Raw genomic sequence first — 25,905 nt, 5'->3', positions numbered from 1 at the left:
AAGGCGGTCTTAGTAGATGGGAGAAACGATGCTGGCTTGTCTGTGGTTGTTGCAGTGTAGACCTGGGCCCCGTTTCACAAAACTCTCGTAAGTCTAAGATTTCGTAACTTTTCTCGTAGCATCAGTAGGTCCTGTATTGCACTATTGGAGGTACAATGGCTACGAGAAAACTTACGAGATCTTAGGATTACGAATGTTTTGTGAAATGGGGCCCTGTAGTTCAACTGTTATTGGAACCGTGCCAAGGGGTATTCATATATCAAGTATATGCACTGAAGTTGTTCTGCTGCAAAATAATACCGTCACAGATGCATATTTCAAATGGCATGCGTATAAACCTTGCAGCGCTCGTTTTGGTTAAATCTGACCAAGTTGGTGTTATATTATAGATCTCATAACTATGTCATATTACAGTGATTGAGCGTTGGTGTTGCTTACAGATGATATTAACTAGACTGTTTCATTACTATATCGATCACCTATATTACAATGACAGTTGTAGTGGGGGACGCCTAGTTTTGTAGGTTAAAGTGAAACACGACGACAGTGTTCTGACGTAACCGATTGGATGTGGCACGTGCAGATATTAGTGCAGTGTGGAGAACACAGAAGAAACACAACAGTAATTTGATGACAGACAGAAATGGAAATCGCGTGTGATTCATTGTTATGTAAAACAATTGTATTACGCAAAACCCGACTCATACATGTCTAATACAGCCAATTCAAGTCTGTTTTGGCATAGTCTAGCAGCACAAAATCGTGAGGCTGATTTTCTTAAATTTAAAGATGAATTGTAAAGACCTTTCACATTAGAGGCGAGGCGTTAGTCTGACGTGAAGCCCTCATTAGCAGGTTGCTATCAAACAGATCAAACAAAATGTTTTGGTGCTTGCTTCATGACGTGTATATATTTGCACATATTGGATTCCAGCATAGGTGTTTGGAGTCACGTTTAACCATTTTGGTGATACGACAGCAGGCTGGTGAGAGATTGTGAGCTAGCGGCACCTGCTATCGTCCACTACCGTTACCAACATGCACTGTCTGTGTGCCGCACTACTTATGTCCGGGATCCTGGGTATATATGCCCCCATCACCTTTGATTCAGGTTTGTTGTGTTTGTCCTCATGAAAACAATGAAATAGATGCTTCACAATCAAAAATTCAATTACCTTAAGGTGTTCTAATGTTTAGCATTATGTCTTCTGTTTTTGACTGCCGATCCGCTTTGGGTGTTAACTTTTTGGATGATTTCTATTTTGTTATAACAACACTTAATTAACAAGTAAGGACACAATACTCTTCTAAGTAAGTGTCGATATTTTGTAAAATTATGAATGTCAACTGAATTCACTTGACCTACTGATAAGAAAAATGCTTCTGAATTAAGCCACAACCTCGTGCCATACATTACCTATGGTAGAATCAGGAAGGTCACAGGATAGTCTTCAGTATGTTTAGTTCCTGCAAAACGAAGTCTTTCCTAACAGCTGTGTCCTCGCCTGTATTCTTACACGTGACAAAGTGCCTTTTTTCAATATTTTTTGTATTGACTTTTTGCAAATTCCAAAAAAAACTACTCGAAGTTTGTGTGCAGAGTTCGCCAGTATCCAGTGATTATTGTACATTGTCTGTGGATGTCCATGTCCCCCAACGTAGACCTGGATCCCCGGGGATATAGGTGGATTCACCCACTCCGTATGATTACTGTTGTGACTTACCCCATGGTTCACTGTCTAGGTACACCTCCATGTCTAACGGTACATGTGGTCTGTCTGGGGTGAAGGGTGTGTGGACGGGGCGGGGCTTCATGTTGGAACGACCATGAGTAGAGTTACATGCGCAGGATGCGTGATGGTGGGCATTTTTCATGTGTGACAGTTAGCACTGAACATGTAATGTTCTGTATCAGGAACTTGCGCAAACAATGTTGGACACGAAATGGACTCTGGCACCACGTGGTTTCACAGTGGGGAGTGTGCTAAATACGGCTGCTTCGTGAAGAATGACGTCAGGATCAGATACAGAGAAACGTGAGTTTACGAGAGTTATATACACATGTATGTCCATTTCTGATAGATGTTGACAAAGAAAGCGAGATGTTTTAGGAAGAGAGATATTGTGGAAGGCGAGTCTGCGAGACGTGGGACATTGTGGAACGCGAGTCTAAGGAGAGTGAGATATTTTGGAACGTGAGTCTGCAAAAGTGAGAGTCTACGGTGATCCCCAAATAAATACAGAATGCAATACCTTTTAACAGAGATTTGGGATTAATATCTCCGCTCGTCAGCGTGGTACAGTGAGATGTTACTCACTTTAGCTTCCATTCTTTTCACTCCACCCTCTTCCTACTCCTTCTTTGTCACTCCCTCCCCTCAGTCACTCACACTACATATTCAAAAGCCGATCCACTTAATGCATCGGCGGAATCTACCGATGATTACCGGTCATCAAGCAGCTGGGGTTGTCCACTTTGTTTCCACAAATGTTGAAATTACGAGATCGCTCTTTGTCGCTGTTCTCACCTCGTGTATTATAGGAATATATGCCTATTACGAAGGTAGCTTCTCACGACGTGTATTATAGGAATATATGCCCATTGCGAAGGTAGCTTCTCACCACGTGCATTATAGGAATATATGGCTAGTACGAATGTAGCTTCTCACCTCGTGTGTTACAGGAATATATGCCTATTACGAAGGTAGTTTCTCACCACCTGTATCATAGGAATATATGCCTATTACGAAGGTAGTTTCTCACCACCTGTATCATAGGAATATATGCCTATAACCAACTTAGCTTCTCACCTCGTGTATCATAGGAACATCTGCCTATAACGAACGTAGCTTCTCACGACGTGTATTATAGGAATATATGCCCATTACGAAGGTAGCATCTCACCTCGTGTATTATAGGAATATATGCCCATTGCGAAGGTAGCATCTCACCTCGTGTATTATAGGAATATATGCCCATTGCGAAGGTAGCTTCTCACCTCGTGTATTATAGAAATATATGTCTATTAAGAAGGTAGCTTCTCACCTCATGTATTATTGGAATATACGCCCATTAAGAAGGTAGCTTCTCTCCTCGTGTATTACAGGAATATATGCTTATTACGAAGGTAGCTTCCCACCTCGTGTGTTATAGGAATATATGCCTATTACGAAGGTAGCTTCTCACCACCTGTATCATAGGAATATATGCCCATTGCGAAAGTAGCTTCTCACCACGTGCATTATAGGAATATATGGCTAGTACGAATGTAGCTTCTCACCTCGTGTGTTACAGGAATATATGCCTATTACGAAGGTAGTTTCTCACCACCTGTATCATAGGAATATATGCCCATTGCGAAAGTAGCTTCTCACCACGTGCATTATAGGAATATATGGCTAGTACGAATGTAGCTTCTCACCACGTGTGTTACAGGAATATATGCCTATTACGAAGGTAGCTTCTCACGACGTATATCATAGGAATATATGCCTATTACAAAGGTAGCTTCTCCCCTCGTGTGTTATAGGAATATATGCCTATAACGAAGGTAGCTTCTCACCTCGTGTATTATAGAAATATACGTCTATTAAGAAGGTAGCTTCTCTCCTCGTGTATTATAGGAATATATACCTATAACGAAGGCAGCTTCTCACCTCGTGTGTTATAGGAATATATGTCTATAATGAAGGTAGCTTCTCACCACGTGCATTATAGAAATATATGCCCATTGCGAAGGTAGCTTCTCACCTCGTGTCTTATAGGAATATACGCCTATAACGAAGGTAGCTTCTCACCTCGTGTGTTATAGGAATATATGGCTAGTACGAATGTAGCTTCTCACCTCGTGTCTTATAGGAATATATGCCTATTACGAAGGTAGCTTCTCACTACGTGTATCATTGGAATATATGCCCACTGCGAATGTAGCTTCTCACCACGTGCATTATAGAAATATATGCCTATAACGAAGGTAGCTTCTCACCACGTGCATTATAGAAATATATGCCTATAACGAAGGTAGCTTTTCTCACCTCGTGTATTATAGGAACATATGCCTATAAAGAACTTAGCTTCTCACGACGTGTGTTATAGGAATATATGGCTAGTACGAAGGTAGCTGCTCACTTCGTGTGTTATGGGAATATATGCCTATAACGAAGGTAGCTTCTCACCTCGTGTGTTACAGGAATATATGCCTATAACGAAGGTAGCTTCTCACCACGTGCATTATAGGAATATATGGCTAGTACGAAGGTAGCTTCTCACCTCGTGTCTTATAGGAATATATGCCTATAACGAAGGTAGCTTCTCTCCTCGTGTCTTGTTGGAATATATGCCTATAACGAAGGTAGCTTCTCACCACGTGCATTATAGAAATATATATGCCCATTATGAAGGTAGCTTCTCACCTCGTGTGTTACAGGAATATATGCCTATAACGAAGGTAGCTTCTAACCTCGTGTCTTGTTGGAATATATGTCTATAACGAAGGTAGCTTCTCACCACGTGCATTATAGAAATATATATGCCCATTATGAAGGTAGCTTCTCACCTCGTGTGTTAGAGGAATATATGCCTATAACGAAGGTAGCTTCTAACCTCGTGTCTTGTTGGAATATATGTCTATAACGAAGGTAGCTTCTCACCACGTGCATTATAGAAATATATATGCCCATTACGAAGGTAGCTTCTCACCTCGTGTGTTATAGGAATATATGCCTATAACGAAGTTAGCTTCTCACCACGTGCATTATAGAAATATATGGCTAGTACGAAGGTAGCTTCTCACCACGTGCATTATAGGAATATATGGCTAGTACGAAGGTAGCTTCTCACCTCGTGTGTTAGAGGAATATATGCCTATAACGAAGGTAGCTTCTAACCTCGTGTCTTGTTGGAATATATGTCTATAACGAAGATAGCTTCTCACCACGTGCATTATAGAAATATATGGCTAGTACGAAGGTAGCTTCTCACCACGTGTGTTAGAGGAATATATGCCTATAACGAAGGTAGCTTCTCACCACGTGTGTTATAGGAATATATGCCTATAACGAAGTTAGCTTCTCACCACGTGCATTAGAGGAATATATGGCTAGTACGAAGGTAGCTTCTCACCTCGTGTGTTAGAGGAATATATGCCTATAACGAAGGTAGCTTCTCACCACGTGTGTTATAGGAATATATGCCTATAACGAAGTTAGCTTCTCACCACGTGCATTATAGGAATATATGGCTAGTACGAAGGTAGCTTCTCACCTCGTGTGTTAGAGGAATATATGCCTATAACGAAGGTAGCTTCTCACCACGTGCATTATAGGAATATATGGCTAGTACGAAGGTAGCTTCTCACCTCGTGTCTTATAGGAATATATGCCTATAACGAAGGTAGCTTCTAACCTCGTGTCTTGTTGGAATATATGTCTATAACGAAGGTAGCTTCTCACCACGTGCACTATAGAAATATATATGCCCATTATGAAGGTAGCTTCTCACCTCGTGTGTTACAGGAATATATGCCTATAACGAAGGTAGCTTCTAACCTCGTGTCTTGTTGGAATATATGTCTATAACGAAGGTAGATTCTCACCACGTGCATTATAGAAATATATATGCCCATTACGAAGGTAGCTTCTCACCTCGTGTGTTATAGGAATATATGCCTATAACGAAGTTAGCTTCTCACCACGTGCATTATAGAAATATATGGCTAGTACGAAGGTAGCTTCTCACCACGTGCATTATAGGAATATATGGCTAGTACGAAGGTAGCTTCTCACCTCGTGTGTTAGAGGAATATATGCCTATAACGAAGGTAGCTTCTAACCTCGTGTCTTGTTGGAATATATGTCTATAACGAAGATAGCTTCTCACCACGTGCATTATAGAAATATATGGCTAGTACGAAGGTAGCTTCTCACCACGTGTGTTAGAGGAATATATGCCTATAACGAAGGTAGCTTCTCACCACGTGTGTTATAGGAATATATGCCTATAACGAAGTTAGCTTCTCACCACGTGCATTATAGGAATATATGGCTAGTACGAAGGTAGCTTCTCACCTCGTGTGTTAGAGGAATATATGCCTATTACGAAGGTAGCTTCTCACCACGTGTGTTATAGGAATATATGCCTATAACGAAGTTAGCTTCTCACCACGTGCATTATAGGAATATATGGCTAGTACGAAGGTAGCTTCTCACCTCGTGTGTTAGAGGAATATATGCCTATAACGAAGGTAGCTTCTCACCACGTGCATTATAGGAATATATGGCTAGTACGAAGGTAGCTTCTCACCTCGTGTGTTAGAGGAATATATGCCTATAACGAAGGTAGCTTCTAACCTCGTGTCTTGTTGGAATATATGTCTATAACGAAGGTAGCTTCTCACCACGTGCATTATAGAAATATATATGCCCATTACGAAGGTAGCTTCTCACCTCGTGTGTTACAGGAATATATGCCTACAGCGAAGGTAGCTTCTCACCAGGTGCATTATAGAAATATATGGCTAGTACGAAGGTAGCTTCTCACCACGTGCATTATAGGAATATATGGCTAGTACGAAGGTAGCTTCTCACCTCGTGTGTTAGAGGAATATATGCCTATAACGAAGGTAGCTTCTCACCACGTGTGTTATAGGAATATATGCCTATTACGAAGGTAGCTTCTCACCACGTGTGTTATAGGAATATATGCCTATAACAAAGATAGCTTCTCACCACGTGCATTATAGGAATATATGGCTAGTACGAAGGTAGCTTCTCACCTCGTGTGTTAGAGGAATATATGCCTATAACGAAGGTAGCTTCTCACCACGTGCATTATAGGAATATATGGCTAGTACGAAGGTAGCTTCTCACCTCGTGTGTTAGAGGAATACATGCCTATAACGAAGGTAGCTTCTCACCACGTGTGTTATAGAAATATATATGCCCATTACGAAGGTAGCTTCTCACCTCGTGTGTTAGAGGAATATATGCCTATAACGAAGGTAGCTTCTCACCACGTGTGTTAGAGGAATATATGCCTATAACGAAGGTAGCTTCTCACCACGTGTGTTATAGAAATATATATGCCCATTACGAAGGTAGCTTCTCACCTCGTGTGTTAGAGGAATATATGCCTATAACGAAGGTAGCTTCTCACCACGTGTGTTATAGGAATATATGCCTATAACGAAGGTAGCTTCTCACCACGTGTGTTATAGAAATATATATGCCCATTACGAAGGTAGCTTCTCACCTCGTGTGTTAGAGGAATATATGCCTATAACGAAGGTAGCTTCTCACCACGTGTGTTATAGGAATATATGCCTATAACGAAGTTAGCTTCTCACCACGTGCATTATAGAAATATATATGCCCATTACGAAGGTAGCTTCTCACCTCGTGTGTTATAGGAATATATGCCTATAACGAAGTTAGCTTCTCACCACGTGTGTTATAGAAATATATATGCCCATTACGAAGGTAGCTTCTCACCTCGTGTGTTAGAGGAATATATGCCTATAACGAAGGTAGCTTCTCACCACGTGCATTATAGGAATATATGGCTACTACGAAGGTAGCTTCTCACCTCGTGTGTTAGAGGAATATATGCCTATAACGAAGGTAGCTTCTCACCACGTGCATTATAGGAATATATGGCTAGTACGAAGGTAGCTTCTCACCTCGTGTGTTAGAGGAATATATGCCTATAACGAAGTTAGCTTCTCACCACGTGCATTATAGAAATATATATGCCCATTACGAAGGTAGCTTCTCACCACGTGTGTTATAGGAATATATGCCTATAACGAAGGTAGCTTCTCACCACGTGTGTTATAGGAATATATGCCTATAACGAAGGTAGCTTCTCACCACGTGCATTATAGGAATATATGGCTAGTACGAAGGTAGCTTCTCACCTCGTCTGTTAGAGGAATATATGCCTATAACGAAGGTAGCTTCTCACCACGTGTGTTAGAGGAATATATGCCTATAACGAAGTTAGCTTCTCACCACGTGCATTATAGGAATATATGGCTAGTACGAAGGTAGCTTCTCACCTCGTGTGTTAGAGGAATATATGCCTATAACGAAGGTAGCTTCTCACCACGTGCATTATAGGAATATATGGCTAGTACGAAGGTAGCTTCTCACCTCGTGTGTTAGAGGAATATATGCCTATAACGAAGGTAGCTTCTAACCTCGTGTCTTGTTGGAATATATGTCTATAACGAAGGTAGCTTCTCACCACGTGCATTATAGAAATATATATGCCCATTACGAAGGTAGCTTCTCACCTCGTGTGTTACAGGAATATATGCCTATAGCGAAGGTAGCTTCTCACCACGTGCATTATAGAAATATATGGCTAGTACGAAGGTAGCTTCTCACCACGTGCATTATAGGAATATATGGCTAGTACGAAGGTAGCTTCTCACCTCGTGTGCTAGAGGAATATATGCCTATAACGAAGGTAGCTTCTCACCACGTGTGTTATAGGAATATATGCCTATTACGAAGGTAGCTTCTCACCACGTGTGTTAGAGGAATATATGCCTATAACGAAGATAGCTTCTCACCACGTGCATTATAGGAATATATGGCTAGTACGAAGGTAGCTTCTCACCTCGTGTGTTAGAGGAATATATGCCTATAACGAAGGTAGCTTCTCACCACGTGCATTATAGGAATATATGGCTAGTACGAAGGTAGCTTCTCACCTCGTGTGTTAGAGGAATATATGCCTATAACGAAGGTAGCTTCTCACCACGTGTGTTATAGAAATATATATGCCCATTACGAAGGTAGCTTCTCACCTCGTGTGTTAGAGGAATATATGCCTATAACGAAGGTAGCTTCTCACCACGTGTGTTATAGGAATATATGCCTATAACAAAGTTAGCTTCTCACCACGTGCATTATAGGAATATATGGCTACTACGAAGGTAGCTTCTCACCACGTGTGTTAGAGGAATATATGCCTATAACGAAGGTAGCTTCTCACCACGTGCATTATAGGAATATATGGCTAGTACGAAGGTAGCTTCTCACCTCGTGTGTTAGAGGAATATATGCCTATAACGAAGGTAGCTTCTCACCTCGTGTGTTACAGGAATATATGCCTATAACGAAGGTAGCTTCTCACGACGTGTATTATAGGAATATGTGCCCATTACGAAGGTAGCTTCTCACCTCGTGCATTATAGGAATATATGCCTATAACGAAGGTAGCTTCTCTCCTCGTGTGTTATAGGAATATATGCCTATAACGAAGGTAGCTTCTCTCCTCGTGTCTCATAGGAATATATGCCTATAACGAAGGTAGCTTCTCACCACGTGTGTTATAGGAATATATGCCTATAACGAAGGTAGCTTCTCACCACGTGTGTTATAGGAATATATGCCTATAACGAAGGTAGCTTCTCACCACGTGTGCTAGAGGAATATATGCCTATAACGAAGTTAGCTTCTCACCACGTGTGTTATAGGAATATATGCCTATAACGAAGGTAGCTTCTCACCACGTGTGTTAGAGGAATATATGCCTATAACGAAGTTAGCTTCTCACCACGTGTGTTATAGGAATATATGCCTATAACGAAGTTAGCTTCTCACCACGTGCATTATAGAAATATATATGCCCATTACGAAGGTAGCTTCTGACCTCGTGTGTTATAGGAATATATGCCTATAACGAAGGTAGCTTCTCACCACGTGTGTTATAGGAATATATGCCTATAACGAAGGTAGCTTCTCACCTCGTGTGTTATAGGAATATATGGCTAGTACGAATGTAGCTTCTCACCTCGTGTGTTATAGGAATATATGCCTATAACGAAGGTAGCTTCTCACCTCGTGTGTTATAGGAATATATGCCTATAACGAAGGTAGCTTCTCACCTCGTGTGTTATAGGAATATATGCCTATAACGAAGGTAGCTTCTCACCTCGTGTCTTATAGGAATATATGCCTATAACGAAGGTAGCTTCTCACCTCGTGTGTTATAGGAATATATGGCTAGTACGAAGGTAGCTTCTCACCTCGTGTGTTATAGGAATATATGGCTAGTACGAAGGTAGCTTCTCACCTCGTGTCTTATAGGAATATATGCCTATAACGAAGGTAGCTTCTCACCTCGTGTGTTATAGGAATATATGCCTATAACGAAGGTAGCTTCTCACCTCGTGTGTTATAGGAATATATGCCTATAGCGAACTTAGCTTCTCACGACGTGTATTATAGGAATATATGCCTATAACGAAGGTAGCTTCTCTCCTCGTGTGTTATAGGAATATATGCCTATAACGAAGGTAGCTTCTCTCCTCGTGTCTTGTAGGAATATATGCCTATAACGAAGGTAGCTTCTCACCACGTGTGTTATAGGAATATATGCCTATAACGAAGGTAGCTTCTCACCACGTGTGTTATAGGAATATATGCCTATAACGAAGTTAGCTTCTCACCACGTGTGTTAGAGGAATATATGCCTATAACGAAGGTAGCTTCTCACCACGTGTGTTATAGGAATATATGCCTATAACGAAGTTAGCTTCTCACCACGTGCATTATAGAAATATATATGCCCATTACGAAGGTAGCTTCTCACCTCGTGTGTTATAGGAATATATGCCTATAACGAAGTTAGCTTCTCACCACGTGCATTATAGAAATATATATGCCCATTATGAAGGTAGCTTCTCTCCTCGTGTGTTATAGGAATATATGCCTATAACGAAGGTAGCTTCTCTCCTCGTGTCTTATAGGAATATATGCCTATAACGAAGGTAGCTTCTCACCACGTGTGTTATAGGAATATATGCCTATAACGAAGGTAGCTTCTCTCCTCGTGTATTATAGGAATATATGCCTATAACGAAGTTAGCTTCTCACGACGTGTGTTATAGGAATATGTGCCTATAATGAAGGTAGCTTCTCACCACGTGTGTTATAGGAATATGTGCCTATAATGAAGGTAGTTTCTCACCACGTGCATTATAGAAATATATGCCTATTGCGAAGGTAGCTTTTCATCACGTGTGTTATAGTAATATATGCCCATTAAGAAGGTAGCTTCACACCACGTGTATTATAGGAATATATACCCATTGTGAAGGTAGCTTCTCACCACCTGTGTTATAGGAATACATGCCTATAACGAAGGTAGCTTCTCATCACGTGTGTTATTGTAATATATGCCCATTGCGAAGGTAGCTTCTCACCTCATGAGTTATAGGAATATATGCCTATAATGAAGGTAGCTTCTCACTTCCTGTATTATAGGTATACATGCCTATTACGAAGGTAGCGTCTCCATAGTATTATTGGTTGTAGGTTTTGTAAAGACATTCCTTCGACAACTTCACACATCTGATCAATTTACGATTTTAGTGACGGCATTTCTGCAACACGTGATAATGGTGTCGTTTCAAGCGTCAATATCTGCTCCACTTACTGACCCTTTGTTCCTCGATGGTTCATGTGACCATTACAAGATTCGATCATGTAACTTTGACTTATATCGCGCGTCACTGGCCCAAAACACGGTCACGTGATGCTACACGTCACACTCCAGGAAGAAGAGTACATACAGAGACAATATGAGATGGACTCCGGTACCCTTCAACAAGGGAGATTGTGCCATTGTGTGTGTGAGAGAGTGAGAGAGAGATACAGAGAGAGAGAGAGAGACAGAGAGAGAGAGAGAGAGAGAGAGAGAGTCTTCGTCACGCTGTTTCACGTTGTGTCACGTTGTTACTGCAGATGTCCAGACTACCCGATTCCAAGGTGTCAGTACAACCTGAAGAAGGACCCCTCCGGGCCGTTCCCAGAGTGTTGTGACGTTCCATATTGCACAGGTCCTCTAGTAGGAAAATAAAGTACTACTTTTTGCGCCGACACGCGACATTTCTTTGTCTCCGACAGGTAAAAGTGCATGAAAAGTCTTACAGCAAGCTCGGAGTTAGTGAGTGATTCAGTGGGTGAAATTGTTTGGCGTATGAGCTTCATATGGGATGTCAGGGGCACCACTTTACACTGGCCACTGTTGGTAACAAACCGAGAACGGGGATTTGAAACCCCAAAACAAAGGTTTGTGTACAAGGGACATGACTTTCTATCCGGTTTTTTCAGGCGCCTCGAACAAGTACAGCCACCCAAGGGCTCTCCTGCCTAGAAATATCTCAAGATTCTTGCTATGGCTATTTGTGTGTCATGTGGCTTGTCGTCAGTAGCGACTGGAATGGGATTGGCTGGTTACATTACTGAATATGTCCCGAATTCCGGTATCAGTAAAACAACTCATTATTACAACCAGACTTATGCAGTTGGCGGGTATCACATCAATGCGGCGACCACTGTGGCCGGCACTCGGGTGTTTCATCATGATGACGCCATGATGCAAGTTATTTCAAAAATCGATGAACATATTTTCCGAATTTCTAGCCGTCGCACTGCACCAAACTAAATACTGGATACACTGAAACCGTCTAACGGTTGTAATGGACTCTGCATTTCCTTGTCCGAATAACAGTGTGTTCTCATTTCTAACGAATACGGAAAGTGCTTTTCATGTATGAGGTAAACGTTTATCATTTTAGCGTTTAGATCACTTTGTTGAACAGAACGTCTTAACCCTATAACACGAATATCACTCCACAAAGTGCAAAGTTGTTCCACAAAGTGCAGGGACGTCAGTTCTGCGTGTTCCTTTAAAATAGCTTAAAATCAGCTCTCAATTACCAGCTGGTTATGGCAACGTATAGAGACCTGGCAAACAGCAGGATGGGAACAGTTTCCCTGGGATACTGCCCCACGTTACACAGCCGAGGAAACGCCCTGCCTACTCCCTCACAGACACAGGAATACTCATTATACACTCAGTGTCATGTAAAGACATGTTCCACACAATGAGACCTCCCACTTTCATTCAGCGGGCCAAATATCATTGTCTAAGGCCTTATGACGACACGAGGGTATAATCCTGTTGTTGCGTTATATCACTTGAGACATGGATACCTGTCACCGCCTTTGTAGCTTTTTGCTGTACACGCAGTTGCAGGCAGGCCCACATTGATCGCGACACATGACTCCGACACATGGATACCAATTAACGTATTAAATTCATACTAAGGCATGAACAGGGTAAACCGATCCCATGAATGCCGGGTGCCAACTCTTCCCTTCAACGCTACACGAATAAATTACAAGCAACTTATTGAGGATCGTGGCTATTCAACTATTTGCTTTGTTGAATGAATAGAGTAGAGATTTACGTATCAGCCCGTCGATCAGAGACTGACGGGTGGTCTTGAGAGTGTTTACTTAACGTATCGACTCCTTATACTTTCCCCTTCCGTTGTGGACGTGTTGCGACGACGGTTGCCGGGAGCGACTTCACAGAATCGGTTGGACGACGAGGGCTACTGTTTCCAGCAGCACAGAGGTTCAAACCCAGCCTACATAAACAGGATACTTGTAACACATTCTCGGCCACTCGACAGAGACTTTAAGATCTGGTGAGTACAACGAGAATGAAATATACTCATTAATCACAGGGGGCCATGTTTAGGCCTGAGTTGACTTGATCGATATCAGACTGGCGAGGGCATAAGGTAAGTCACTGGTGTGTGGCTTACACGTCGCGGTTCTCAGTAATTACTGTGGGGTTTACGGTCGGTAATACCGTGGTAATAACCTGATAAAACCCTGTACTGCCAGGGTGCTCTACCCAAAGAACCACTCGCGTGTTTACGTCGGTGTTCTGCACCGGAGGATACATATATTTCTAAATCGATTGTGTATTGGTTTAATTGTTTACATGCGCAATACATACTTTGAACAATCGTAGCAGCTGTGACATCATCCTGGTAAATGTATTAATTTCTCTGAAGAATGTCAAGCCAAACAGCTCATGGCCTCCTCATTGAACATGGGATAATCTGAAGTAAGCCGAAGTGAGTATACTTTATACTTTGTCCTACAGCAAGAGTCACCAACATGGAAGTCCCAGTGTGTAAGAAATGACGACGTCAAATCTGTATGTAACTCCACATTGACGATTATAATTGTAATTGTGAACCTTGATCACATTCAACGCCCACTGCCCAACAGGATGTCATTTCATGCTGAATTCAGTGCTTCTGTTAAAATGTCAAGCAATTACTGTATTCAGCTCATCCTAGCTAGCTATGTGAACATACCATCCAGTATTTAACTCATCCTAACCATCTATTTGCACATACCATCCAGTATTTAACTTATCCTAGCCATCTACTTGAAACAACATACCATCCGGTATTTTACTCAGTAAAGCTCGCCAATTAATGTTTTAGTCCTAATTGTGTTCAGTAGAGCTAGCCACTTTTATGTTTTAGCTCTATATCACTGTCTTGTCTAAAATATTCAATAATATGTATTGATCAAAGAGCAAGATACAATGATCCACAATAGAGGTTTCTAGTACAATGCCGCTGAGTCAGATCTAAAGTAATGGGTCACAAATATATGTCAACTCACCAAAGTCTCAGTTTTCAGTGAGAAACAGCTCCAACAAATGTTTCACAGCGATCGGTTTTTAATGTAGCTCAAGTGTTAACGAAGTGGTAGACAGATGTAGGTAGGCCGAATGATGACACAACTCCAGTATAATTCCGAGTGTAAGTCCGTATGTGTGTCCCGTCAACACAACAACCAGCCTTTTATATACACAGTCACTGATTCTTGAGCATTCCAGCGAAGTATGGAGCCTTCACGATCGGACTCGTGTTTACCAACAGTCAAAACACACTCTCATATACAGAAGAGCGCCTAAAAGGAGGCAAATTGCTAACTTACAAGACGTGCCTCTAAAATAATATTCCCGTGATACAAAGCGTGACCCATAGTATCACTCAAAACTCTAAACATTGTGACCCAATAATAACTATCACTTAATCAATAATAATACAAATTACGGAAGACATACTCACGTAAAAATACTGTGTTCAGGAAAACTCGCCTGTTCAGCCTGTATGTTATTGAGTATCAATATGGTATTCCTATATAGTCGTCTGCATAGCATCAATGGTTTAACCAAACAGAATCTTCAGTATAGCCAGTCAACGGTCAACATAGGATAAATAACCATCAATCGGTATGTTAACTATTCAATGTGTAGCCTGCTGATATCTCGGCTACTTGTCTATGTCATATTCGTCTATTATAGTATACACATGCTACCTGTATATAAGCCCCATTATGTATTACGTGTATATGACATCTGTGTTGTCCATCTGGTGTCAGTATGTGTATCACGTGGCCCATCACCATGGTAACTAGCATAGCTTCCGCGTATTCATATCTGCATCCAGTTCTTCCTGTCAAGCAACATCCCACCAGCAGTGTTAAATAATTCACTACTACACGCCTGAATGGTGGCGGTATTTATAGCACAGGTCGATGCACTTGTTGGATTAGTAGGAAGGCTGCTTTGTACATTTAGAAACAAAACTCGACTTGGATGATGTGACCATCATTATGGACATAATGGCACGGGCCTGTTGGTAGGTCAGTACAATATCTGTATACATTTACAGGCAACAGAGGGCGCTGGGTGATCCTGCGGGGGATAAGGAAGTCGACGACGTCCAGCAACCCACGTACGTTGAACGCCGTCGCTGCTTTTCTCTTCAACGACCATGGACCTTTGCCTGTCATCAACAATCGACAGATAAATATCCTTTTCAATATCTTACGATTTCTGCTGAGGTTGAACAAGACCAAGCCACGGAGAGTGTGGAGCTGGGATAGTTCTCTTTCATACTGCCAAGATGTCGGTGAAAAGTTATCGAATGCGAATTGAGACTGAGGACCCCCTGTATTACGGTATGAAGAAACTGAAAGTGCGAGGAAAAGACTTGGCTAATATTTCTGATTCAGTGTTCCATCTTATTGAATTGGATGTCCTTGACCTTAGTCCGGAGCGAGAAGCGTGCCTGGACTACAAGCTCCCAGTATGTCCCCCAACTATTGGCAGGCTAGTCAACCTGAAGATTCTCATGCTTGACACAAACGAACTGAAGGAACTGCCTCCAGAGATTGCTCTGCTCCAGCAGCTGGAGAGGATGGCACTCAGCAACAACCATCTGTCCAGCCTCCCCAGCAACTTCTCCAATCTGAAGAACCTTCAGAGTCTTCACATGGCCAACAACGACTTCCGGGAATTCCCGCTGCAGCTGTGTAAACTAGAAAAGCTGGAGTTTTTGGACATCAGTGACAACCACATCAGCTCTCTGCCGGAGGAGATCTCCGACATGAAACAACTGGAGACACTCCTCCTCTTCATCAACGACCTCACCAAGTTGCCGGACATCATCTGTACTCTCACGCAACTACGGTGTCTCTGGATCGGCAATAACAGAATCCGACAGCTACCGAGAGACTTTGGTAGGTTAGTGAAACTGGACTGGGGTTTCCGATACACGTCGTCAGCTATGGATGGGAATCCGCTCATCCACCCTCCTATCGAGATATGCCGAATGGGCCCCGACGCTATTGACCGGTACATGTCGTCACTCTCCGGAAGGAAGTCCCGGAATAACGACACAGACAGGAGTCAACGCAACTACTGAGGTGCGTATCCTTAAACATGCGATACTATAACGAGGGAATCATTCAAGAGATGTTGTCATGGTGTCGCGCACTGTTTGTCACACAATGATACTGTTGGCTTTGTTCGGTTGGGATAACGGTTAGTATTCGACTGTATGTATTCAAGGATTCCATGTAGAGCTGAAAACCTAATATATGTACGGTGAATCTCCAGTTTCATATTGTAAATAATTTTGAAAGACTGAAATCTAAGAGAACCAGACCAAAGCGTGCACTGTAGAGGTAAAGACTTTTAAGATCTATGTAAGTCCGAGGCTGGTTATGACATAGGCACTTGTCATGCAACAGCTATGTGGGAGGTTAGTACTAGCTGGATCAATAACTGTCTCCGTTGTTGCCAAGGCGAGGGGAAAGAGATGTTTTGTTTAGTATTCGTTATCAAATTTACACGCGTTGTTGATAGGCTCAACAGTTTCGTTCTAAGAACTCAGTGAATGTGTTTTTTACAATACTATATTCACCAATATATATCAAATCCCACCCATCACACGAGAGAATCGTCTTGGGCACCCATTAGTCACAGTAGATTCTCAATGTCTGTACACGTCTTTAGATCATTGTGGGCGTGTGGCTTCAATGTGAGCAATCCTTATGTATTGTCGTTTAGTCGATACCATCGCTTTGGAGAGATTATGTTGATTACTGTACACAGTTCGATTTGAAACGCTCAAGTACACAGAGTAAACATGATGTTTTAATGCTCTCAACATACAGAAGACGCAGGAACAGGCACCACAGGCAACACCACACAGGCCCCACAGTCAACACAGAGGCCCCACAGTCAACACCACACAGGCACCACAGTCAACACTACACAGGTACCACAGTCAACACCACGCAGGCACCACAGTCAACACAGAGGCCCCACAGTCAACACCACACAGGCACCACAGTCAACACTACACAGGCACCACAGTCAACACAGAGGCACCACAGTCAACAAAGAGACAACACCAAAATCAAACAGGTAGCATTCTATAAACACAGACAACATACAGTCAGCACTGCCAACGCACGCGCAACACAGTCAACACACTATTAAAACAATTCAGGCAAGACAGACAACACTATCATAACACGGGCAACAGAATCGAGACAACGGGCAACACTGACAACACAATCAGTACAAGGTACCACAGTCAACATACCACCAACACAATCAAGACACATCCAACACAATCAACACACAAGCAAGCAGGCAACCCAGGGATAACATTGTATAGTATTCCCAGAAATTATTGAGAATCATGTTGCGTCATGTAACTCATTACGTTTATTAACTTCTGGCGTTTTACTTACATAAACATGTTAAAACATCATCCTTTTACAGTCTCAGTCTTGTTTTAGTGCTTTGTTAGACCTCCTCGCTCAGCAATGCATGCCTGAATACGCCTAGGCACACTACCCATCAAAGTTTGTAGGTAATCGTGTGACAGGGTATCTCAATATTGGACCACCTCGGCCTTCATATCTTCAATATTTCTCAGTCCCTTTTGGTTTATTCTGTCCTTCATGACTCCCCACACATTCTCAATTGGGTTTAGGTCTAGGCTGTAACTGGGCCAGTCTAAAACTTGAACATTTTCGCCCGACAACCACTGTTTTGTGTAGCGCGCAGTGTGTTTTGGGTCATTATCATGCTGGAAAACCCAATCATCTTCATACAATGTTTGTGCTGTCGGAAGAAGGTGACCATTTAGAATGTCAACGTATCTTTCTTTTGTCAAGTTTCCCGTGAAAACACACAATGGCGTCACTCCGCGAGCCGATATGCCACCCCACATGTGAAACTTCGGGCTATGTTTTGGTCGCTGGTAGATAGGTTTGACAGTATCTTTGGTCCAAAGTTTCACACAATTAGGGAAAAGCCAAACAGAACTTTCATCCGAAAAGAAAACATTATCCCAATCTTGATATTCATGAGCCCGACACCAGTTTAAACGTTTTTCCTTTTGTGCATCTTTCATCAACGGCGAGGGAATTCCACGTTTTTTCACCCAATTAAGTCTCTGTAATTCCTGCCTAACTGTTTCATTGCATACCTGAGGACTTCCTCTGCTAATCATTTCATTTCTGATGTTCTCAACACTTTTCAATTTGCCCCTACTCACAATCTGCCCAAGTCTTCGGCGATCCACAACACTGAATTTCCTAGGCCGACCTGCCCCTGCTTTGTGCCCTATCCCGGTTCCTGTTTGAATATTCTTCAAAGTTCTGTATACTGTAGACAGAGGAATGCCATGTCTACAAGCTAACACTTTAGCATCAGCCTCACCCCTTTCAAAATCATCTAGAATGAGCTTTCTTTTCTCTCTTGCTGTAAATTCTGCCATGTCAACACAGGAAGCCGTCTGCTCAGACAAGGGAGATAACTCTTGACGTAATGAGCCTCCAAGAGTTGTCTCCCTTATTTGGTATGCTTAGTGCATAGTGAAAGCCCTTTTTCCAATCTTAGCATCATTAGAAAAAAAACAAAGATTTTCTCAATAATTTCTGGGAACACTGTATATACACGTCGGGATACAGGCAATACACAGGCAACAGACAGATGTGCACATCACGCCCGCCAGGAGGTATGTTGTTCCAGTTATATTGACCAACAATTATCTCTGTTGGCACGTCAGAAAATTGTTGTCATTCGAAGCTCGTAGATCCAGACATGTAAACAGTGTGTATGTAAAGCGACTGGCTTCCTGAAGACTGGTGTTTGTCCGAGCCTGCAATTGTAACACCAAACAAGCCGACCTCGTTACGTGTCCCTGATCCTTTAATAACGTTACATTCCGCCATTACAGCATTACCAGTATCAGCCGTTCCATTATCCACGCATTGTAGTGTTTACAGGCACATACGAGATCAGGTGACAGTAGTGCATTCATTTCGATGAAGTGCTGCATTATCGAAATCGAATGAAGGCAATGAAGCGAGACGGTGCTGAAAGCTGGAGACAATGGCCGAAAGTTCAGTCATGCGTGGCTGTTCTTGAGTAAACAACCAGCATACATAAAGAGTGACTACTGCTGTTTGGAATCAGGTGCAATGACGCTGTCCAAGAGTATCTACTGCTGGACTGAAATTTTCCCTTGTACCACTTTTCTTTAATACATTTGGAACAGTTTTTGTTGGTAAATCATCCCCATTACACGTCTACACTGCTGATAGTTTTGTGGAAATAATTAACGACCTGTGGAACTAACCGAAATTTCAGCTTCAGTATATTATTATTTACAACAAAGAAAGATATAATGGTTGTGTTTTACCATTATATGAACATATGTTGACACAGGTTGTGTTGTACCATATTTTGCTAAACCGACTCTCTTTTGTCAGGCGAAATGGAGTTTTGTTATACTGGGGCCTGTTTCACAAAATTCTCTTTAGCTGAAGATCTTGTAACGCGTTTCCTATACTGTAACATAGGAGATGCGAATGCTACTAGAAAGGTTCCGAGATCTTAGGTTTATGAGAGGTTTGTGAAACGGGGCCCTGGATTATATTAAACCAAGTTTTTGTTTCAGCTTGGCTGTGTTATACCACAGTATTTTACACGAGACAATGACATACTAGGTAGTATACAATCAAAGGCATGGTTGCTTTGACATGGAAGTATTTTATGTGATAATCATTGCAATCATTTGAAAAAATCTTTGGTTCCAACACGTCTGTAGACCATCACATCGAAGTACTCCAGTCCTATTCCTCTCTGGACAGGTACCTCCAGGTATGCCGTTGAGACGTAATTTCACGTGTTACGGTTTGAGTCATACATGGTACTCGCCATTATTGTGTCATAAAGGGTACTCGCCAAGATAGTTTGTGTCATACAGGGTACCCGCTATTATAGTGGTTGTCATACAGGGTACTTACAAATACAGTTTGCGCCATACAGGCTACTCTTCGTAATAGTTTGTGTCATACAGTAATTCTCTTCATTATGGTCTTTGTCATACAGGGTACTCACAATAATAGCTTGTGTCATATAGAGTACACGATAACATAGTTTGTGTCACACATAGTACTCGCCATTGTTGTTCGTGTCATACAGGGTACTCGTCATTATACTTTGTGTCATATGGGGTAGTCGCCATTGTAGTTTGTCATACAGGGTATTTGACATTGTAGTTTGTCATACAGGGTATTTGACATTGTAGTTTGTCATACAGGGTATTTGACATTGTAGTTTGTCATACAGGGTATTTGACATTGTAGTTTGTCATACAGGGTAGTCGCCATTGTAGTTTGTCATACAGGGTATTTGACATTGTAGTTTGTCATACAGGGTATTTGACATTGTAGTTTGTCATACAGGGTATTTGACATTGTAGTTTGTCATACAGGGTATTTGACATTGTAGTTTGTCATACAGGGTATTTGACATTGTAGTTTGTCATACAGGGTATTTGACATTGTAGTTTGTCATACAGGGTATTTGACATTGTAGTTTGTCATACAGGGTATTTGACATTGTAGTTTGTCATACAGGGTATTTGACATTGTAGTTTGTCATACAGGGTATTTGACATTGTAGTTTGTCATACAGGGTATTTGACATTGTAGTTTGTGTCATACAGGGTATTTGACATTGTAGTTTGTCATACAGGGTATTTGACATTGTAGTTTGTCATACAGGGTATTTGACATTGTAGTTTGTCATACAGGGTATTTGACATTGTAGTTTGTCATACAGGGTATTTGACATTGTAGTTTGTGTCATACAGGGTATTTGACATTGTAGTTTGTCATACAGGGTATTTGACATTGTAGTTTGTGTCATACAGGGTATTTGACATTGTAGTTTGTCATACAGGGTATTTGACATTGTAGTTTGTCATACAGGGTATTTGACATTGTAGTTTGTGTCATACAGGGTATTTGACATTGTAGTTTGTCATACAGGGTATTTGACATTGTAGTTTGTCATACAGGGTATTTGACATTGTAGTTTGTCATACAGGGTATTTGACATTGTAGTTTGTCATACAGGGTATTTGACATTGTAGTTTGTCATACAGGGTATTTGACATTGTAGTTTGTCATACAGGGTATTTGACATTGTAGTTTGTGTCATACAGGGTATTTGACATTGTAGTTTGTCATACAGGGTATTTGACATTGTAGTTTGTCATACAGGGTATTTGACATTGTAGTTTGTCATACAGGGTATTTGACATTGTAGTTTGTGTCATACAGGGTATTTGACATTGTAGTTTGTCATACAGGGTATTTGACATTGTAGTTTGTCATACAGGGTATTTGACATTGTAGTTTGTCATACAGGGTATTTGACATTGTAGTTTGTCATACAGGGTATTTGACATTGTAGTTTGTCATACAGGGTATTTGACATTGTAGTTTGTGTCATACAGGGTATTTGACATTGTAGTTTGTCATACAGGGTATTTGACATTGTAGTTTGTCATACAGGGTATTTGACATTGTAGTTTGTCATACAGGGTATTTGACATTGTAGTTTGTCATACAGGGTATTTGACATTGTAGTTTGTGTCATACAGGGTATTTGACATTGTAGTTTGTCATACAGGGTATTTGACATTGTAGTTTGTCATACAGGGTATTTGACATTGTAGTTTGTGTCATACAGGGTATTTGACATTGTAGTTTGTCATACAGGGTATTTGACATTGTAGTTTGTCATACAGGGTATTTGACATTGTAGTTTGTCATACAGGGTATTTGACATTGTAGTTTGTCATACAGGGTATTTGACATTGTAGTTTGTCATACAGGGTATTTGACATTGTAGTTTGTCATACAGGGTATTTGACATTGTAGTTTGTCATACAGGGTATTTGACATTGTAGTTTGTCATACAGGGTATTTGACATTGTAGTTTGTCACACAGGGTATTTGACATTGTAGTTTGTGTCATACAGGGTATTTGACATTGTAGTTTGTCATACAGGGTATTTGACATTGTAGTTTGTGTCATACAGGGTATTTGACATTGTAGTTTGTCATACAGGGTATTTGACATTGTAGTTTGTCATACAGGGTATTTGACATTGTAGTTTGTCATACAGGGTATTTGACATTGTAGTTTGTCATACAGGGTATTTGACATTGTAGTTTGTCATACAGGGTATTTGACATTGTAGTTTGTCATACAGGGTATTTGACATTGTAGTTTGTCATACAGGGTATTTGACATTGTAGTTTGTCATACAGGGTATTTGACATTGTAGTTTGTGTCATACAGGGTATTTGACATTGTAGTTTGTCATACAGGGTATTTGACATTGTAGTTTGTGTCATACAGGGTATTTGACATTGTAGTTTGTCATACAGGGTATTTGACATTGTAGTTTGTCATACAGGGTATTTGACATTGTAGTTTGTCATACAGGGTATTTGACATTGTAGTTTGTCATACAGGGTATTTGACATTGTAGTTTGTCATACAGGGTATTTGACATTGTAGTTTGTCATACAGGGTATTTGACATTGTAGTTTGTCATACAGGGTATTTGACATTGTAGTTTGTGTCATACAGGGTATTTGACATTGTAGTTTGTCATACAGGGTATTTGACATTGTAGTTTGTCATACAGGGTATTTGACATTGTAGTTTGTGTCATACAGGGTATTTGACATTGTAGTTTGTCATACAGGGTATTTGACATTGTAGTTTGTGTCATACAGGGTATTTGACATTGTAGTTTGTCATACAGGGTATTTGACATTGTAGTTTGTGTCATACAGGGTATTTGACATTGTAGTTTGTCATACAGGGTATTTGACATTGTAGTTTGTGTCATACAGGGTATTTGACATTGTAGTTTGTCATACAGGGTATTTGACATTGTAGTTTGTGTCATACATGGTAAACGCCAATATAATTTGTGTTATACAAGGTACTCGCAATTATCGTTTGTGTCATATAGGGTGCTCGCCATTGTACTTCTGTCATACAGGGTACAGGGTAGTTGCGAGAAGCTGCATACGTCTACAGGTGTCTTGATAGCTCCTATACATCACTACTGTTGAACTATTCTAACGAGCTTGAGTATAGGAGGGGTTTGTGTCTATCACTCAGTGCAGACTGAAGTAGGATATAACGCTCAAGTAGGTCGACTCTCCTTGACTCAATATTCTGACTTATGTCTGAAGTGGCATCGGGTAGACATTAGTCGTGTAAATGCAACACTTCACATAACGGACGGGGGCCACGACACGTGGCTATTTGTCCTTTTTATGTGTTGTTTGTAAGTCAGGTATTTGTCAAGATCATGACATATGATCCCGGTTTACAGCACGATCCTTCTCGGGAAGAAGAGAATAAAATAGCAGAGAACAATATTCGAATGTTCATCTTCCTCTCACACTGAAACTCATTCTTCAATTCCTATCACCGTGGGGCTGTTTGTCCTTTCGATTTGGGCCATATATTGGCACAAGCGAGGGAAACGGTCTTCAAGCGTCACACAGTATATATTATGTGGCTTTTTCACAAGAGCAAGGTAAATATTGCCAACATTGGGACACTCAGACAAGTCAGACAACACTGGCACGGACAACAATTGAGTTGAATGTTTGTGGGTTTCATGTCGAACAGGCTGACTGATAACACGGTCATAAATATACAAAAGAATACAATTAACTGACGGCGTGCCAACAGCTGTGCTGTGAGGAGAATACGAGTAGATAAGGCTTACAAAGGGTCTTACTGTTAACGTGCCAATTACCGCTTATCATCTGATTTACTAGGGCATCGACGTGAAATACTTCTCCGTGAAAACCATTATACTTGCACCTATTACAGAGGTGTGTCCACCCGGGGTACATATACCTACTACTGAGGTGTCTCCCTCCGGGGTACATACACCTATTACTAAGGTGTGTCCACCGGCGTACATACACATATCGCTGAGGTGTTTCCACCCGGGGTACATACACCTATTACTGGGGTGTCTCCACCAGGGGTACATGCACCCATTACTGAAATGCGTCCATCCGAAGTACACAGACCTATTACTGGGGTGTCTCCACCCGGAGTACGTGCACCTATTACAGAGGTGTGTCACCCCGCAGTACATACACCTATTACTATGATGTCTCTACTCTGGGTACATAACCCCATTACTAAGGTGTGTCCACCCGGAGTACATATACCTATTACTGAGGTGTCTCCACCCTGAGTACTCACGCCTATTGCTGAGGTGTCTCTACCAGGAGTACACACACCTATTACTGAGGTGTGTTCACCCGGAGTACATACACCTATTACTGAGGTGTCTCCACTCGGAGCACCCACACCTATTATTGAGATGTCTAAACCCGGAGCACTAAACCCTGTTACTAAGGTGTGTCCACCCGGAGTACATACACTTATTACTAAGGTGTGTCCATACGGAGTACATACACTTATTACTAAGGTGTGTCCACCCGCAGTACACACACCTATTACTAAGGTGTGTCCATCCGAAGTACACACACCTATTACTGAGGTGTCTCCCAATGTACAGATACCTTACAGTGGGGTATCTTCTCCTGGTGTAAGACAGTGGGGTATCTTCTCCCGGGTGTGCTGACGTTAATTGTTCAAATCTCCCCTGACAATGTTTTTAAACAACGAATTAAGTGCATGTTGTTTGAATACGGTCATATGACCTAACTGGATGCTACGCTCATTTACTGTGGAGTTACCGTGTTATCTAATTCAGGTCTTTATCTGATGGTATAGCATTGAACCGCCATTACTCATGATATTTTAAACATGTCCATTTTGATGGGATGTATCGGGAAGTTTTTCATGTACACCTAACTAATTTTTCGAGAAACTGAGACGCTGTCGTGTTTAAGTGGCGCTTAAAAGTTTCGTGGTATCTCATGGGTTTGTTTGTGTTTCAGAATGACCAGTACCGCCACCGTCACGTGTGTCCTAGATCCGGGGACAGGAATCCGTCCATGGGTGGGCCTCTGCCGGACGGTCTGTAATAACTGTCTACGAGTGTTACGCTGTATCGCCCTCAACTGCAGACATCTGGTGATGACTTTTACTTAAGGACATTGCGTTAGTATTACGGCTTGCAAACATGTTCGGAACGTCACCTGAATTATCTATTACATAAGCTTTTTTCAGCAGAAAGATGGCGATACATGTATATGACGATGAAACATTTCTTATTTAATCGTATACTCCAGCTCTATCTCTACCACATACTCTGTTCTTTGCCCAACAAAGCAGCTTAAACAGTCCAGTGACTACAATGTACTCATGAAAAATAAATAACAGCTACGACCTAAA

The 25,905-nt window shown here is 41.4% G+C and overlaps 2 protein-coding genes across 3 annotated transcripts; both read left to right on the top strand.

Annotated features, from left to right (window-relative positions):
• The first annotated feature begins 969 nt into the window (after positions 1 to 969).
• On the top strand, positions 970 to 11,888 carry LOC137291888 (U-scoloptoxin(16)-Er12a-like). Its single transcript, XM_067823436.1, has 3 exons — positions 970 to 1,111; positions 1,916 to 2,036; positions 11,754 to 11,888. Exons 1-3 carry the CDS (start codon positions 1,039 to 1,041, stop codon positions 11,866 to 11,868), a joined length of 309 nt encoding a protein of 102 aa, XP_067679537.1. The 5' UTR covers positions 970 to 1,038; the 3' UTR covers positions 11,869 to 11,888.
• Positions 11,889 to 12,325: 437 nt separating this feature from the next.
• On the top strand, positions 12,326 to 25,905 carry LOC137290790 (uncharacterized). Of its 2 annotated transcripts, none has more exons than XM_067821920.1 (3): positions 12,326 to 13,507; positions 15,566 to 16,601; positions 25,509 to 25,905. In XM_067821920.1, exon 2 carries the CDS (start codon positions 15,800 to 15,802, stop codon positions 16,598 to 16,600), a length of 801 nt encoding a protein of 266 aa, XP_067678021.1. In that variant the 5' UTR covers positions 12,326 to 13,507; positions 15,566 to 15,799; the 3' UTR covers position 16,601; positions 25,509 to 25,905. The 2 variants fall into 2 exon arrangements, with proteins under 2 accessions (XP_067678021.1, XP_067678022.1); XM_067821921.1 differs by lacking the exon at positions 12,326 to 13,507 and adding an exon at positions 13,585 to 13,945.

The sequence above is a fragment of the Haliotis asinina genome, chromosome 7 (assembly GCF_037392515.1).
Source record: "Haliotis asinina isolate JCU_RB_2024 chromosome 7, JCU_Hal_asi_v2, whole genome shotgun sequence".
NCBI lineage: Eukaryota > Metazoa > Mollusca > Gastropoda > Lepetellida > Haliotidae > Haliotis > Haliotis asinina.
This window is presented reverse-complemented; position numbering and strand designations above follow the sequence as displayed.

Coding starts and splice junctions, on each gene's coding strand:
- LOC137291888 (XM_067823436.1), top strand. CDS start 1,039: ATGCACTGTCTGTGTGCCGCACTACTTATGTCCGGGATCCTGGGTATA. Junction 1,112..1,915: donor CCCCATCACCTTTGATTCAG/GTTTGTTGTGTT, acceptor GTTCTGTATCAG/GAACTTGCGCAAACAATGTT. Junction 2,037..11,753: donor AGGATCAGATACAGAGAAAC/GTGAGTTTACGA, acceptor TTGTTACTGCAG/ATGTCCAGACTACCCGATTC.
- LOC137290790 (XM_067821920.1), top strand. CDS start 15,800: ATGTCGGTGAAAAGTTATCGAATGCGAATTGAGACTGAGGACCCCCTG.